At 43.1% G+C, this 18,210-nt stretch overlaps 1 protein-coding gene across 1 annotated transcript in view; it reads left to right on the top strand.

Annotated features, from left to right (window-relative positions):
* The window catches only part of LOC139415872 (phosphorylase kinase, alpha 1a (muscle)), a 45,088-nt gene that overhangs the window by 8,566 nt on the left and 18,312 nt on the right, over positions 1-18,210 (top strand). The window contains 12 exon segments of the mRNA XM_071164002.1: positions 4,686-4,844; positions 5,104-5,151; positions 5,556-5,724; positions 5,948-6,030; positions 6,569-6,649; positions 10,633-10,731; positions 11,197-11,343; positions 11,971-12,024; positions 14,666-14,788; positions 14,989-15,084; positions 15,269-15,376; positions 16,311-16,389. Of these exon segments, the coding sequence (XP_071020103.1) occupies positions 4,686-4,844; positions 5,104-5,151; positions 5,556-5,724; positions 5,948-6,030; positions 6,569-6,649; positions 10,633-10,731; positions 11,197-11,343; positions 11,971-12,024; positions 14,666-14,788; positions 14,989-15,084; positions 15,269-15,376; positions 16,311-16,389 (1,246 nt within the window).

The raw sequence follows: 18,210 nt of genomic DNA, 5'->3' as shown, positions 1-18,210 counted from the left end.
ACATACTCGGTATACATATCCCGAAAGAAAGAAATAATCTCACTGCATTTTTATAGAAAGTTAGCAAAAACAGATAAGATCTTGCTACCATGGAAAGGAAAATACCTGTCTATTTGTGAAAAAATCCCCCTGATTAAATCTTTAGTCATTTCCCAGGTTCCCTGATTTTAAATATTTAGTCATTTCACAGGTTACCCTGATTTTAAATATTTAGTCATTTCTCAGGTTCCCTGATTTTAAATATTTAGTCATTTCACAGGTTACCCTGATTTAACTATTTCGCCATATCCCAGTTTGCTTATGGTCTTGCCTACACCTAGCATCCAGTTTTTAAAATGATATGAGTAAAAAAAATATTCAATTTTATTTGGAACGGCAAGCCAGACAAAATTAAACTGGCCTATTTATATAAGGAATTGGAGTTCAGAGGGCAGAAATGATTAAATGTTAAAGCATTAGACCTCTCACTAAGGACTTCAGTCACACAAAAGTTCTACTAAAATCCGAACAAGAATGTCTCACCCCGTGTTCTAGAATGTCACCTTTATTCAGATTACAACCATGCCCTTTCAGTTGTTTGAAAAGGAACCAGAAAATAAACAGAACAAATCATACAACAAATATTGTTGTTAAACTCAAATATAGTAATAGATAAAAAAAACAAAAACATTATACCTCTTTTTTTATAGTCTTTAAATTATATCATAAATATTACTGGTGGAGTTACGTCACACATGCAGCTAACACAAATATGCAAATGTCTGCTCTACTCAAAATTACAACCAACTAATTAACATTACTGAAAAAAATGGAAGAGGCAAGTGGAAGGGGGAGAAGTGAGGAACTTGTCTGTCGGCCCTGAATTAAAGACCATAATTGGTTAAAGAAAATTGCATATACCAGTTTAATTTAAGGACAGCTGTGCATTATAGATTGCAAAATAGTTGGGAAGAGATTTTAAATGTACCGATTCCATGGCAAATGTTTTATGAAATGATACGCAAAACAACGCCGGATTCAAGACTTTGAATTTTTACATTTAAATTATACAAAATTCTTGCAACTGCAAAAAACGAAACGTGAAGCTAATGTAGTAAACTATACATAGACAAGATCCCACACCAAACAGGTGGGACAAGGCTGCCTAAATAGGATCCCGAATCAGAGACCACGATAGACAGCTGCCTCTGATTGGGAACCATACTAAGTCAACCTAGAAATAAATAAACTAGAATGCCCACCCTAGTCACACCCCGACCTAACCAAAATTGAGAATAAAGGATCTCAAGGGTCAGGGCGTGGCTTTTAATCCCGAATGAATGACACAGTCGGGAGGAGAAGTTTCATTTCCAAAAGTTACAAGCTGTCAAAACCATTTGTTTTTGAGACAGGGGTGTCACCAAAATGTTTTGTATTCATTAGGTATGTTGTAGCTAACTTTCAAAGATGCGCTAAAAGCTCAGAACCTTTTTCAACAAAAATGAGAATTATGGCAATAACTGTGACCATTTGCATGACAAATAGGTGTTACCAAAAATGTCAGTTATATCACAGCCCCATCTCACACTCACACACACATGTAATAGATATAGCCCAACTGATAAAGATGAGAGAGACTCATAGTAAATGCCTATGGGGTCAAAGTGGAGTAGTTCTGTAGCACTGTGGTTGTCAAAGTGGAGAAGTTCTGTAGCACTGTGGTTGTCAAAGTGGAGAAGTCCTGTAGCACTGTGGTTGTCAAAGTGGAGAAGTCCTGTAGCACTGTGGTTGTCAAAGTGGAGAAGTCCTGTAGCACTGCAGTTGTCAAAGTGGAGAAGTCCTGTAGCACTGTGGTTGTCAAAGTGGAAAAGTCCTGTAGCACTGTGATTGTCAAAGTGGAGAAGTCCTGTAGCACTGCAGTTGTCAAAGTGGAGAAGTCCTGTAGCACTGTGGTTGTCAAAGTGGATAAGTCCTGTAGCACTGCGGTTGTCAAAGTGGAGAAGTCCTGTAGCACTGTGGTTGTCAAAGTGGAGGAGTTCTGTAGCACTGTGGTTGTCAAAGTGGATAAGTGCTGTAGCACTGCAGTTGTCAAAGTGGAGAAGTCCTGTAGCACTGCAGTTGTCAAAGTGGAGAAGTCCTGTAGCACTGCAGTTGTCAAAGTGGAGGAGTTCTGTAGCACTGTGGTTGTTGAAACCTCACAGAGGAAGACAAAGTGCAGTGAGGAAACCTGCCTTCATGTTGAAACAGAGAACAACTGTGGTTACATGTACCGTCTCCTATCTGTCAGGCTGCAGACAGGTTAACTGTGGGGAAAACAAACAAACGAGAGAGACGGATTAGTTCATTTTTTTCTAGACAGTTCACTTTAACAGCCATCAAATAGTCCCCAGTGATCTGTTTGTGATTTCATACTATCACAAATAGTCCCCAGTGATCTGTTTGTGATTTCATACTATCACAAATAGTCCCCAGTGATCTGTTTGTGATTTCATACTATCACAAATAGTCCAAATTCGCAGTGAGTGGAATGGCGGGAGCCTGTTTAATGATTGGCCAACAGGGGTTCTAAAGTTCCAAATCCTGTGTGACATCACAATGCCTTTGTTAGCATTTCTTAGCATTAAAACATTATTATTTTTAAGTTCAGAAAGGAAGGGAGATATCAAGTCAGTTGTACAACTGAATGCCTTCAACTGAAATGTGTCTTCCACATTTAACCCAACCCCTCTGAATCAGAGAGGTGTGGGGGGGCTGCCTTAATCGACATCCACGTCTTCGCGCCCGGGGAGCAGTGGGTTAACTGCCTTGCTCAGGGGCAGAAGGACAGATTTGTACCTTGTCAGCTCTGGGATTCGGTCCAGCAACCTTTCGTTTACTGGCCCAACTCTCAGGCACCCATTGTGTTTGCTGCTGGTTAGGGCTGGGCGATATGGCCTCAATCATTTCTCTATTGTTATTTTCAATTCTATGGGCAATTCACGATAGATATATCTCGATTTAAAACAAAACATTTTCTGTAAATAAGCTTTGTTGTACAATTAAAGATCAAATACACTGCATTTCAAACAGTCAGCAATGATCTTATGAATTCAGGGCTTGTGAAGTTATATCTAAACTTAATATAAGCCTTCCACAATCATAAGACCCACTAATAATGTCATTATTTCATAAAAATAGTTTAACCTGCTTTTTTGCAATAATCACTGATCTGTTTTATAAAAATGCCCTTTTTGTTACAGATGTAACCAGAACCATGCAAAATGCACATTCACTAATAATGACCAACTTCTAGTAGCAGCCATTATAGAAAATGAACGCGTCTCATACATAATCCCTGAAGCACACGTGGTAACGTAATGCTGCACGCCACAGAAACTGAGCATTCATTTTCCATCTTTGTTGTTTTGAGTGGCAGGGGGAGGAGCTTGGCGTGTGGGGGAGGAGCTTGGCGTGTGGGGGAGGAGCTTGGCCTGGGAGGGAGTAGCTTGGCATGTGGGGGAGGAGCTTGGCATGGGAGGGAGGAGCTTGGCATGTGTGTAAATGGGAAGGAGCGAAGGAGACAAGACCAAAGACAACATAAGAACAAGCTGACATAAAAAAATAAAAAATTTATTCTTGCGATACATGCATTTGCATATTTCCATATTTGGGGCGGCAGGGTAGCCTAGTGGTTAGAGCGTTTAACTAGTAACCGGAAGGTTGCAAGTTCAAATCCCCGAGCTGACAAGGTACAAATCTGTCGTTCTACCCCTGAACAGGCAGTTAACCCACTGTTCCTAGGCCGTCATTGAAAATAAGAATTTGTTCTTAACTGACTTGCCTAGTTAAATAAAGGTAAAATAAATATCTTGCTTAAACATACTTTTAAATTCATTTGATATATTGCCCAGCCCTACTGCTGGTAATACCGTTTACGGTATGAAGGAATGGAAATCTGGATAGTTCCCAACCCTAATACACTATAGGGACCATGCCTACAGTATGACCATATCTCATTGACCTCTCCCCTCTCCTCCCCTCTAACCTCTGACATGTAACAGGTCTCCTCCCAGCCAGTGGAGATCAGCCCTAAAGCCCCTTCCCTCTCTCCTCTCTCCTCCCCAGGACCCAGTCACAGGTCTCCTCCCAGCCAGTGGAGATCAGCCTTAAAGCCCCTTCCCTCTCTCCTCTCTCCTCCCCAGGACCCAGTCACAGGTCTCCTCCCAGCCAGTGGAGATCAGCCCTAACCCCTTCCCTCTCTCCTCTCTCCTCCCCAGGACCCAGTCACAGGTCTCCTCCCAGCCAGTGGAGATCAGCCTTAAAGCCCCTTCCCTCTCTCCCCTCTCCTCACCAGGACCCAGTCACAGGTCTCCTCCCAGCCAGTGGAGATCAGCCCTAACCCCTTCCCTCGCTCCCCTCTCCTCCCCTCTCCTCCCCAGGACCCAGTCACAGGTCTCCTCCCAGCCAGTGGAGATCAGCCCTAAAGCCCCTTCCCTCTCTCCCCTCTCCTCCCCAGGACCGTCACAGGTCTCCTCCCAGCCAGTGGAGATCAGCCCTAACCCCTTCCCTCTCTCCCCTCTCCTCCCCAGGACCCAGTCACAGGTCTCCTCCCAGCCAGTGGAGATCAGCCCTAAAGCCCCTTCCCTCTCTCCTCCCCAGGACCCAGTCACAGGTCTCCTCCCAGCCAGTGGAGATCAGCCCTAACCCCTTCCCTCTCTCCTCCCCAGGACCCAGTCACAGGTCTCCTCCCAGCCAGTGGAGATCAGCCCGATGCCTGGGTGAGAGACAACGTGTACAGCATCCTGTCTGTCTGGGCTCTCAGTCTGGCCTACAGGAAGAATGCAGACAGAGATGAAGACAAGGCAAAGGCCTACGAACTGGAACAGGTACTGTGTGTGTGTGTGTGTGTGTGTGTGTGTGTGTGTGTGTGCGTTTGTGTCTGTACTGCTGTACTGTTCTGTTGACTCACGGTTTAGGGCCCCGTCTGTGTGTGTGTCCCAGGTGGCAAAGCCTTAGTTGTCTTGTTTCTCTTCCTGGCTAGCGAGTCCTCTGGTCTGTCTGCCTGCTGATTGGGAGGTGTATGGCTGCTTGTTGATGACTTCTCTCCTCTTCTCTCTCCTCTTCTCTATTCTCTCTCCCCACCAGAGTGTGGTGAAACTAATGAGAGGTGTTCTACAGTGCATTATGAGACAGGTAGGTACGACCCACAGGTTCTAGCTGGACAAGATGTAAACACCGTATAAGACAATGAGACATTCTAAAGGCTCATACATGCGTAATACATACATGGTCCCCTCTGTCTGTCTGTCTCGCTCTCTCTGTCTCTCTGTCTGTCTGTCTGTCTCTCTGTCTGTCTGTCTGTCTGTCTGTCTCGCTCTCTCTGTCTGTCTGTCTGTCTCTGTCTGTCTGTCTGTCTCGCTCTCTCTGTCTGTCTGTCTGTCTCTGTCTCTATGTCTGTCTGTCTCTGTCTCTGTCTGTCTCTGTCTGTCTCTGTCTGTCTCTGTCTGTCTGTCTGTCTGTCTGTATGTCTCTCTCTCTCTCTCTCTCTTGGTCTGTCTCTCTGCCTCTCTCTCTCTCTCGCTCGCTCGCTCGCTCAGCTGGACAAGGTGGAGAAGTTTAAGTACACTAAGAGCACCATGGACTGCCTCCATGCTAAGTACAACACCAGGACCTGTGCTACCGTGGTGGGGGACGATCAGTGGGGACACCTCCAAGTGGACGCTACCTCTCTGTTCCTGCTGTTCCTCGCTCAGATGACTGCCTCAGGTAGAGGGGACACTCCATGACTGCTCTATGAAGCTTTATGACCTCTTCATATGATGTCTTCATATGTTTTGTCTTCTAGGACTGTGTGTGTATCATCTTCCACTCCTCACTTAGTCCTCATGTTTTTGAGTCTCCAGTTGTCGTAGCAACCAAATGTATTGTTTTTGTAACGTTATTTATAATTGTTGATCTCGTATTTACCCTTCGCGTGTCTGTCCTGCAGGACTCCATATCGTCTACACTCAGGATGAGGTGGATGTGGTACAGAATCTCATGTTCTACATCGAGGCAGCTTACAAAGTGGCTGTACGTTTCTCTTCAGTCTCTATGTAGTGTTTATGAACTGTCATAGGAGTTAATATAGAGGTTATATGCTTCTACACCTGCATTGCTTGCTGTTTTGGGGGGGGGGGGGGGGTTAGGCTGGGTTTCAGTACAGCACTTTGAGATATCAGCTGATCTAAGAGGGGGCTTTATAAATACATTTGATTTGATATGACTTCATAGTTTTACGTCGAGGCAGCTCACAGAGTGGCTGAAAAGTTTCTGTTTAAATTCAGAGACGTGAAGAAACGAACTGTGGATGTTGTAGCATCTATGTAGTGCTAATATAGACTTTACGGACGCTCTATACAGCTCTATAATGTCATTTAAGTGGTTGGTCATTTAATTTAAAATGGGACCCTTCTGCTTACTCACTCTGCTACTTACAGTGGTTATGAAGACTTTATGAATGCTCTACCAAGCTCTATAAATACTTTATGAATGCTCTACCAAGCTCTATAAATACTCTATGAATGCTCTACCAAGCTCTATAAATACTTTATGAATGATACTCTTTCAGGACTACGGGATGTGGGAGCGAGGAGACAAGACGAACCAGGGGATCCCTGAGCTCAACGCTAGCTCCATCGGCATGGCTAAAGTGAGAATACACACACACACACACACACACACACACACACACACACACACACACACACACACACACACACACATTGTGGTCTGTATGGGAAAGCCTATAAAGATGACTGACACTGCTGAGAAAGCCTGCCACAAACATTTAACCTTTATCAAGCTGTGATCAAAAGAGTGAAGCAACAAAGAACACACACGCACACGCACACAAGCATCTGACCTGCTTGCGGAACACTTTGAACATTCCGTACTCATTCACCCCTCTCATTCACCCCTCTCATTCACCCCTCTCATTCACCCCTCTCATTTACCCCTCTCAATTCACCCCTCCATTCACCCCTCTCATTCATCCCACTCTTCCCGTTGCTCTCTTTTCATGAATTATTCCTGTTCGGTCAATCAAATGTATTTTTTAAAGCCCTTTTTACATCATCCGATGTCACAAAGTGCTGTACAGAAACCCAGCCTAAAACCCCAAACAGCAAGCAATGCAGATGTAGAAGCACTTTGGCCAGGAAAAAACTCTGGAAAGTTAGGAATCTAGGAAGAAACCTAGAGAGGAACCGGGCTCTGAGGGGTGTTCAGTCCTCTACTGTCTGTACTGGGTAGAGAGGAACCGGGCTCTGAGGGGTGGACTGTCCTCTACTGTCTGTACTGGGTAGAGAGGAACCGGGCTCTGAGGGGTGGACTGTTCTCTACTGTCTGTACTGGGTAGAGAGGAACCGGGCTCTGAGGGGTGGACTGTCCTCTACTGTCTGTACTGGGTAGAGAAGAACCGGGCTCTGAGGGGTGGACTGTCCTCTACTGTCTGTACTGGGTAGAGAGGAACCGGGCTCTGAGGGGTGGACTGTCCTCTACTGTCTGTAGTGGGTAGAGAGGAACCGGGCTCTGAGGGGTGGTCAGTCCTCTGTCTGTACTGGGTAGAGAGGAACCGGGCTCTGAGGGGTGGACTGTCCTCTACTGTCTGTAGTGGGTAGAGAAGAACCGGGCTCTGAGGGGTGGACTGTCCTCTACTGTCTGTACTGGGTAGAGAGGAACCGGGCTTTGAGGGGTGGACTGTCCTCTACTGTCTGTACTGGGTAGAGAGGAACCGGGCTCTGAGGGGTGGTCAGTCCTCTACTGTCTGTACTGGGTAGAGAGGAACCACGCTTTGAGGGGTGGACTGTCCTCTCTCACTCTCACTCCTTTTTCACCCCTTCTTATGTGTCTGGCATGCTGCCATGAAAGAGATTAAGGCCGATCCTCTCACAGACACACACACACAAAGCAGCTGAGAATGCGTTCATGGTGGACAGAGGGTGGGTTTCACACACACGAGTGTCTGTCATTGGTATGCCTTTGATTGTGTTCGCCTAGTATCATGTTGTAAGCGTTGGTCACTGGAGTTTCCAAGAATATAAATAGATTAATACTACTAATACTACTGTTTCTATTGGATATTCCTAGAAACCAGCAGCGTAATGTGCCATTTCTTGTTACCATATAAGTGACTTGTAGTTTTCCATTTTGTTTCAATGTCTTACACCAGCCATCTGTCACCATCCTTCGGTTTCTACAGTTTGTCATTTCCACCCGAAAAACGGTGATGATGGTTTGTTGTATCTGATATGTCGTTGTATTGACAGTCTTACGACCTGACGTAGCCCTTATGACAGGGCATTGTATTCCTTATGACAGGGCATTGTAGTCCTTATGACAGGGCATTGTAGTCCTTATGACAGGGCATTGTAGTCCTTATGACAGGGCATTGTAGTCCTTATGACAGGGCATTGTATTCCTTATGACAGGGCATTGTAGTCCTTATGACAGGGCATTGTAGTCCTCATGACAGGGCATTGTAGTCCTCATGACAGGGCATTGTAGTCCTTATGACACGGCATTGTAGTCCTTATGACAGGGCATTGTATTCCTTATGACAGGGCATTGTATTCCTTATGACAGGGCATTGTAGTCCTTATGACAGGGCATTGTAGTCCTTATGACAGGGCAATGTAGTCCTTATGACAGGGCAATGTAGTCCTTATGACAGGGCATTGTATTCCTCATGACAGGGCATTGTAGTCCTCATGACAGGGCATTGTAGTCCTCATGACAGGGCATTGTAGTCCTTATGACACGGCATTGTAGTCCTTATGACACGGCATTGTAGTCCTTATGACAGGGCATTGTATTCCTTATGACAGGGCAATGTATTCCTTATGACAGGGCATTGTATTCCTTATGACAGGGCAATGTATTCCTTATGACAGGGCATTGTATTCCTTATGATAGGGCAATGTATTCCTTATGACAGGGCATTGTATTCCTTATGATATGGCATTGTAGTCCTCATGACAGGGCATTGTAGTCCTTATGACAGGGCATTGTAGTCCTTATGACAGGGCATTGTAGTCCTTATGACAGGGCATTGTAGTCCTTATGACAGGGCATTGTAGTCCTTATGACAGGGCATTGTAGTCCTCATGACAGGGCATTGTAGTCCTCATGACAGGGCATTGTAGTCCTTATGACACGGCATTGTAGTCCTTATGACAGGGCATTGTATTCCTTATGACAGGGCATTGTATTCCTTATGACAGGGCATTGTAGTCCTTATGACAGGGCAATGTAGTCCTTATGACAGGGCATTGTATTCCTCATGACAGGGCATTGTAGTCCTCATGACAGGGCATTGTAGTCCTCATGACAGGGCATTGTAGTCCTTATGACACGGCATTGTAGTCCTTATGACAGGGCATTGTAGTCCTTATGACAGGGCATTGTATTCCTTATGACAGGGCAATGTATTCCTTATGACAGGGCATTGTATTCCTTATGATAGGGCAATGTATTCCTTATGACAGGGCATTGTATTCCTTATGATATGGCATTGTAGTCCTCATGACAGGGCATTGTAGTCCTTATGACAGGGCATTGTATTCCTTATGACAGGGCATTGTAGTCCTTATGACAGGGCATTGTAGTCCTTATGAAGATGTAGTATGGTTGGGCAGTATACCGTATATACCGGAATCCGGGGTCTTTTTGAATATGCAATATTATGATTCTCAATATAATTTGGATATTTGTGCTTTTTAAATAAATGCCCTCCGTCAACTTGTGCTCTAGGTAAATAGCATTTAGCATTTTTAAATTCACCTGTTTTGATTATTTTTCATTTTGAAGCTTACCGGTAGTTAAACGGTAGTTAGTTAATTTCCGGGAAGTTAGTTAATTTCACTTGTTTTTGATTATTTTTCATTATGAACCTTACCGGTAGTTCCTCACAACAGTTGATAGAGCTGTTGCTTCATAAGGTGAGTCACTCCCACTGCGTAACTGAATTGAAGTGATCAACTATACGGTATGATCTTACATTAAGTTAACTTGCCAAGATGTGCCAAATTTAAATAAATTCTCTCCAGCTGTGTTTTTGGTTTACTAACTTGCTGGCCAAGAGGCCAGCTTGCGAGAGAAAAGTTTCTTGAATCTTGGTAACAGCAGAGAAGCCCCGTCTGGATCAAGAGCCTGTCAGCATTTTGCTGCAAACTGTGAGGAGCTAACTTTATAACTTTATGAGCAGGGTTTTGTCTGTACATGCAATTAGTTTATGTTCGCTTGCGCTCGTTAGCATTTACCTAGCATCCGCAATGGGAATTATTTTGTACCTGTTAGCATTTACCTAGCATCTGCTATGGGAATTCCTTAGTACCTGTTAGCATTTACCTAGCATCTGCTATGGGAATTCCTTAGTACCTGTTATCATTTACCTAGCATCTGCTATGGGAATTCCTTAGTACCTGTTAGCATTTACCTAGCATCTGCTATGGGAATTCCTTAGTACCTGTTATCATTTACCTAGCATCTGCTATGGGAATTCCTTAGTACCTGTTAGCATTTACCTAGCATCTGCTATGGGAATTCCTTAGTACCTGTTAGCATTTTTTTGCAGGTGTTATGTAGTCCTTATGAAGGTGTTATGTAGTCCTTATGAAGATGTTATGTCCACAGGCAGCTCTGGAGGCCCTGGATGAACTGAACCTGTTTGGAGCCGGAGGAGGACCAGGGTCTGTAGTGCACGCTCTGGCTGACGATATACAGCACTGTCAGGTACACACACACACACACACACACACACACACACACACACACGCACGTATAGACACACATAATATACATTTCAATTAGTTTTGTCTAAGTTTTCCGTTATCCTTTATCAGAGTTAATAAACAAAAGTTAAAATTAACAGTAAATATTACACTTAATAAGTTCCAAAACAATAAAGACATTTCAAATGTCATATTATGTCTATATACAATGTTGTAATGATGTGCAAATACAAAAGGGAAAATAAACAAGCATAAATATGGGTTGTATTTACAATGGTGATTCTTCACTGGTTGACCTTTTCTTGTGGCAACAGGTCACAAATCTTGCTGCTGTGATGGAACGCTGTGGTATCTCACCCAGTAGATGTTAAAATACAGTTTGTTTTAGAATTCTTTGTGGATCTGTGTAATCTGAGGGAAATATGTGTCTCTAATATTCTCTCTCTCTCTCCCTCTCCCTCCTCAGTCCATCCTAAACTCCATGCTTCCCAGGGCATCTATGTCTAAAGAGGTGGATGCAGGTGTTCTGTCCATCATCTCGTACCCGGCCTTCGCTGTAGAGGACATCTCTATAGTCAACATCACCAAGGAGAAGATCATATCCAAACTACAGGTCAGGACACTGTTATGTCACCCTTATGACAGGGCTATGCAGTGTTATGTCACCCTTATGACAGAGCTATGCAGTGTTTTGTCACCCTTATGACATGGCTATGCAGTGTTTTGTCACCCTTATGACAGGGCTATGCAGTGTTTTGTCACCCTTATGACAGAGCTATGCAGTGTTATGCCGTGTTATTTAACCCTTATGGCAGGGAAAATGGCATATATTATATGTATTGGTATGTATCCCTTATGACAGGCTTATGCAGTGTTATGTAATATAATGTAACCCTTATGACAGGGCTATGCAGTGTTACGTACTATAATGTAACCCTTATGACAGGGCTATGCAGTGTTATGTACTTTAATGTAACCCTTATGACAGGGTTATGTAGTCCATAGAAAACAACACCAAGAAGAAGATGGTATCTGAACTGCAGGTCAGGGTCAGCCAGTGTCTCTCCTAGATTATTATTGGTTAAGTCTGTCCCCTTCGTTTGATTTCCATGTGGGGCTCAAATCAACATTCAGGCCCTTTGTTATTTAAGTTGTCAATTTAAATCAAAGTCAAACTCTATTAGGCAGAGTTTGGCTGAGCATATTTACATTTTTCATCGCTCCCTTTGTCTTTTCTCAGGGTCGATATGGATGCTGTAGGTTTCTCAGGGATGGACACAAAACACCTAAAGAGGTAAAAACATGCTCTCTCTCTCCATCTCTCTCTCTCTCACTCTCCATCTTTCTCTCACTCTCTCTTCATCTTTCTCCCTCTCACTCTCCATCTTTCTCTCACTCTCTCCATCTTTCTCTCACTCTCCATCTTTCTCTCTCTCTCTCACTCCATCTTTCTCTCACTCTCTCTTCATCTTTCTCCCTCTCTCTCTATCTTTCTCACTCTCTCCATCTTTCTCACTCTCTCCATCTTTCTCACTCTCTCCATCTTTCTCACTCTCTCCATCTTTCTCTCTCTCTCTCCATCTTTCTCTCTTTCTCTCTCTCCATCTTTCTCTCTCCCTCTCTCTTTCTCTCTGTTCCCCTCCCTCCCTCCCTCCCTCTCCTCCCTCCCTCCCTCCCTCCACATGTTTATTTATTTAACCGTTATTTATATCTCACCACCCACCAGTCATAGTCACTTCTACATTTGATTAAATGCGTCTGCAGTCATGGGAGGTGTTCAGACTATGGGCTTTATCAGAGGAACAGCTCCTATCCATCGTAGTAAGAATCTGTTATGTGCGTTAATGTGGTATCTTTATTTGTGTGGAAACACTTCACCATGAATATTATTATTATTATTATTTTTTTATATAGCTGGGACTCAACTATCCCAAATGCAGATATTTTTAAAATCACTGAAATATGTATTCATCAGAACCCGAGTTTTGAGCTTTTAAAGTTAAAAACGAAGAAAACAATAAAAAAATTCCTTTACGTTTTTTTCAAATTGCATTGAGTCATGAAAGAAAAACACCATTCAGCTTGGTTGTTGTCACTATATTTATAATCGGTATTGTTTGTATTAAATAATCATTACTAGAAGTAATTATCACACTGTACAATAATATGCATATACTGTACCTTGCTTGCTCCTTGTTGAATATGCTCTCTCATCTCTCCATCCATGATGAGGTGACAGATGATCGTTGGGACCACTTAAAACAATCCTTGATTACCAGTATTTCAGAGCATACTGGCAGTTTTATTGACAATTTTGGCATCTTTTCTCAAAGTATTGACAACTGACTAGCTAAGTCAAACAACAAACCACATATCGCTATTTATCTGAGAAGTCAGCTGTCGGCTTCAACGATGATTGATGACTAACTAGAAAATGGGAAGACTGTGTTACTATTAGGAGCCCAATCTCAATCCCAATTCACACCCCTTCTCGCCTGTGTACTCGTTCACACCCCTTCAAAGATTAAAATCGGTGGATTGTTGTAACTATTGGTAGACAATTGATCTACAATTCACATGCTTTTCCATCTGTGAGGGGAGTGAAGGCACTTGGCCACGGATATCAAGAAACGCCTCGAAATGAAAGAGCTAACAAACGACAGCAAGATGCCTCTCACTTCCAACAAGTTAAGAATAAGATATTGATTGCTTTTGCTACCTAAAATAAAAATTCAGAACTTGTGAAATTACTGCAATAATGTTAATATATTTTGAGCACTTTTCATGTAATTTTGGCCAGCTAATACCCACTGATCAAACCGCATCGGAAGAAAGTGTGATCCTGTTATGAACGTTATCTCCAGTGTACGACAAAATGACAATTCCATCTACTTGTATTAATAGCTAACTACACTGTTGATTGTAAATGATAACTTTATACTGCTACATTGCTAACTACTTTAGCTAGCTAATTATTCTGTGTCTAAACCAGCCTGGTTTAATTGATTTGTAGCATGTTATCTTGAATTGGGTCAAGTCAGGCTGCCACACTCGGGTCAGGGAAGTTTGAGCTAGCTTTTTCACGTTGGGCATGCTAGCTAACGTTACAAAGTAAACATACAATATCATTTACATTACCCTTAAAGTAAAGGGTTTAAAGTATCCAAAACAACTAAAATCTAGATTTCCACAATAACTGATTTTCGTAGCATTTTGGATTTTTCCAACAATGAGTCGGTGCGACATCCACAGGTTCTCATGTCGCCTCACATCGCCTCAGAAAAATAATTCTGGAACTGTACTTTGTTTTATTGCCCTCCTTTTCATCCGTCCATCTCCTACTGTTCTCTCTCCATAATCTGTGGTTCTGTTCCCTCCCTCCTCTTCATCCGTCCATCTCCTACTGTTCTCTCTCCATAATCTGTGGTTCTGTTCCCTCCCTCCTCTTCATCCGTCCATCTCCTATTGTTCTCTCACCATAATTCTGTGGTTCTGTTCCCTCCCTCCTCTTCATCCATCCATCTCCTATTGTTCTCTCTCCATAATTCTGTGGTTCTGTTCCCTCCCTCCTTTTCATCCATCTGCTATTGTTCTCTCTCCATAATTCTGTGGTTCTGTTCCCCCCCCTCCTTTTCATCCATCTGCTATTGTTCTCTCTCCATAATTCTGTGGTTCTGTTCCCTCCCTCCTTTTCATCCATCTGCTATTGTTCTCTCTCCATAATTCTGTGGTTCTGTTCCCCCCCCTCCTTTTCATCCATCTGCTATTGTTCTCTCTCCATAATTCTGTGGTTCTGTTCCCCCCCCTCCTTTTCATCCATCTGCTATTGTTCTCTCTCCATAATTCTGTGGTTCTGTTCCCTCCCTCCTTTTCATCCATCTGCTATTGTTCTCTCTCCATAATTCTGTGGTTCTGTTCCCTCCCTCCCGTCCCAGGACCCTAACCGTCTATACTATGAGTCTGCTGAGCTGAAGCTCTTTGAGAACATAGAGTGTGAATGGCCCCTGTTCTGGACCTACCTCATACTGGATGGCGTCTTCACCAACAGCCCAGAACAGGTGGCTATATAGCAGGTTAAATAATACTACTAATAATTCTGGGGTGCTTATATAGTCCTGTTTCACTGTCTGTACAAGTGGGGTAACCTGTACGTGTGAAATGGAAATGTTTATGTGTTTTTGTTGCCTTGCTCAAGGTCAGAACAATGCCTTCATAGCATTGCCTTGACCTGTCATGTCTCTGTTTGTAAACCGCTCAGGTCCAAGAGTACAAGGATGCTCTGGAGGGGATTCTGATCAAACAGAAAGACGGGATCTGTCTACTTCCAGAGCTGTACAGCGTTCCACCTGATAGGGTGAGACTGGAAGGCCAGGGTGTAGTGGTGGCTTAATGGAACCTTCACAACATTTCCCAGAAGTCCTGGTTGGTAGATTCCCGGAATGGGAAGGGAATAAGCAGGAAGGAACTCCATAATCCTGAAAACACCTGGGAGTTTAGCAAGCCTAATCACACATGTGAACACATTTGGTTTATTACAGGTGGATGAGGAGTATGTAAACCCCCACTCTGTGGAGAGGGTCCCGCTGGGGAAGCTCCCTCTAAAGTGGGGCCAGTCCCTTTACGTCCTGGGAAGTCTACTGGCAGAGGTGAGACGTCACTCACTACACTAGCTAGTATATACTACACTACACACACTACACTAGCTAGTGTACACTACACACACTACATTAGCTAGTGTATGCTACACACACTACATTAGCTAGTGTATACTACACTACACACACTACACTAGCTAGTGTATGCTACACACTACACTAGCTAGTGTACACTATACTACACACGCTACACTAGCTAGTGTACACTATACTGCAAACGCTACACTAGCTAGTGTACACTACTACAAACGCTACACTAGCTAGTGTACACTATACTACACAAGCTACACTAGCTAGTCTACACTATACTACACACACTACACTAGCTAGTGTACACTATACTACACACGCTACACTAGCTAGTGTACACTATACTACAAACGCTACACTAGCTAGTGTACACTATACTGCAAACGCTACACTAGCTAGTGTACAGTATACTACACACGCTACACTAGCTAGTGTACACTATACTACACATGCTACACTAGCTAGTGTACACTATACTACAAACTTACACTAGCTAGTGTACACTATACTGCAAACGCTACACTAGCTAGTGTACACTATACTACAAACGCTACACTAGCTAGTGTACACTATACTGCAAACGCTACACTAGCTAGTGTACACTATACTACAAACGCTACACTAGCTAGTGTACACTATACTACAAACGCTACACTAGCTAGTGTATACTATACTACACTAGCTAGTGTACACTATACTACAAACGCTACACTAGCTAGTGTATACTATACTACACACACTACACTAGCTAGTGTACACTCTACTACAAACGCTACACTAGCTAGTGTACACTATACTACAAATGCTAAAATAGCTGGTGACTAACTGCCATTGGGTGATAAAGTCCTCTCTCCGGTATTGTATGGTAAAGCTTTGGCCTCTCTGTGTTCTACAGGGTTTCCTGGCCCCTGGAGAGATAGATCCTCTCAACCGACGTTTCTCCACCATCCCCAAGCCAGACGTGGTGGTGCAGGGTGAGACCTGAAGGCTACATACTGAATAATATGTCTGTGTTTGATAAAAGCGTCTGCTAAAGGACCATATTGAATGGCCAGTTTATACTTGGTCTAACAACATGTCTGTAGACAATTACAATCTGACAGGTGTCTCTGGTCAAAACAACAGGTCATTTATACTCGTGTGGAGTGTTGATCGTCGCTGCGACTGGCGGTTTCCTTGTTGTGGTTACTAGTTACTACAGCAACAAGACCAAATCCATCTGTGACAAAGTGGTGCAGGAGTTCTACAATTCTCTTATAGAATGACCTACTTTTATTTTTGTCACATTCACAACCGTAAGGTATTTTCTGGAAGCTCGCCATCTTTACCTGATGTGGGTTAATTTTTCTGTAATAATGAAAATAAAATTAGCTGAAGTTATAGTCTTGGTCATTGTTTGAACTGATTAGCCAGCTAGCTAGCTAAAAAATGAACCAAAATATTGTTTAGAAAGTTGCTTGTAGTTGACATTTTACCTAATTTTTTTAACTGATTGGTTTATAGGCGTTAAAATAGAGCAAGTATGCTATTCGGGGGAACACCGGGCTGCTGATGTCGGACAAGAATAGAATGTTTATGATGTCGCTATGGCAACTGTCTACAGACATGTCGATAGACCAACTGTAAACCAGCCTTAATAAATACTGTATACTGAATGTTGCTATTGAATATATATATACAGTTTGGACATCTACTCATTCAAGGGTTTTTCTTTATTTTGACTATTTTCTACATTGTAGAATAATAGTGAAGACATCAACTATGAAATAACACATGGAATCATGTAGAAAACCAAAAAGTGTTAAACAAATCAAAATATATTTTGCACACTCTTGGCATTCTCTCAACCAGCTTCATGAGGTCGTCACCTGGAATGCATTTCAATTAACAGGTGTGCCTTCTTAAAAGTTCATTTGTGGAATTTCTTTCCTTCTTAATGCGTTTGAGCCAATCAGTTGTGTTGTGACAAGGTAGGGGTGGTATACAAAGATAGCCCTATTTGGTAAAAGACCAAGTCCATATTATGGAAGGAACAGCTCAAATAAGCAAAGAGAAATGACAGTCCATCATTACCTCAAGATGTGAAGGTCAGTCAATAGGGAACATTTCAAGAACTTTGGAAGTTTCTTCAAGTGCAGTCGCAAAAACCATCAAGCGCTATGATGAAACTGGCTCTCATGAGGACCGCCACAGGAAAGGAAGACCCAGAGTTACCTCTGCTGCAGAGGATAACTTCATTAGAGTTAACTGCACCTCAGATTGCATCCAAAATGAATGCTTCACAGAGTTCAAGTCGCAGGCACATCTCAACATCAACTGTTCAGAGGAGACTGTGTGAATCAGGCCTTCATGGTCTAATTGCTGCAAAGTAACCACTACTAAAGGACACTATTAAGAAGGAGAGACTTGCTTGGGCCAAGAAACACGAGCAATGGACATTAGACCGGTGGAAATCTGTCCTTTGGTCTGATGAGTCCAAATTTGAGATTTTTGGTTCCAACCGCCTTGTCTTTGTCAGACGCAGAGTAGGTCAACAGATGATCTTCATTTGTGGTTCCCACTGTGAAGCATGGAGGAGGTGTGGGGGTGCTTTGCTGGGGACTCTGTCAGTGATTTATTTAGAATTCAAAGCACACTTAACCAGTATGGCTACCACAGCATTCTGTAGCGATACGCCATCCCATCAGGTTTGCGCTTAGTGGGACTATCATTTGTTTTACAACAGGACAATGACCCAACACCTCCAGTCCGTGAAAAGTCTATTTGACCAAGAAGGAGAGTGATGGAGTGCTGCA

The sequence above is a fragment of the Oncorhynchus clarkii genome, chromosome 9 (assembly GCF_045791955.1).
Source record: "Oncorhynchus clarkii lewisi isolate Uvic-CL-2024 chromosome 9, UVic_Ocla_1.0, whole genome shotgun sequence".
NCBI lineage: Eukaryota > Metazoa > Chordata > Actinopteri > Salmoniformes > Salmonidae > Oncorhynchus > Oncorhynchus clarkii.
Note: the sequence above shows the minus strand (reverse complement) of the source record. Positions and strands in the feature narration are given on the sequence as shown.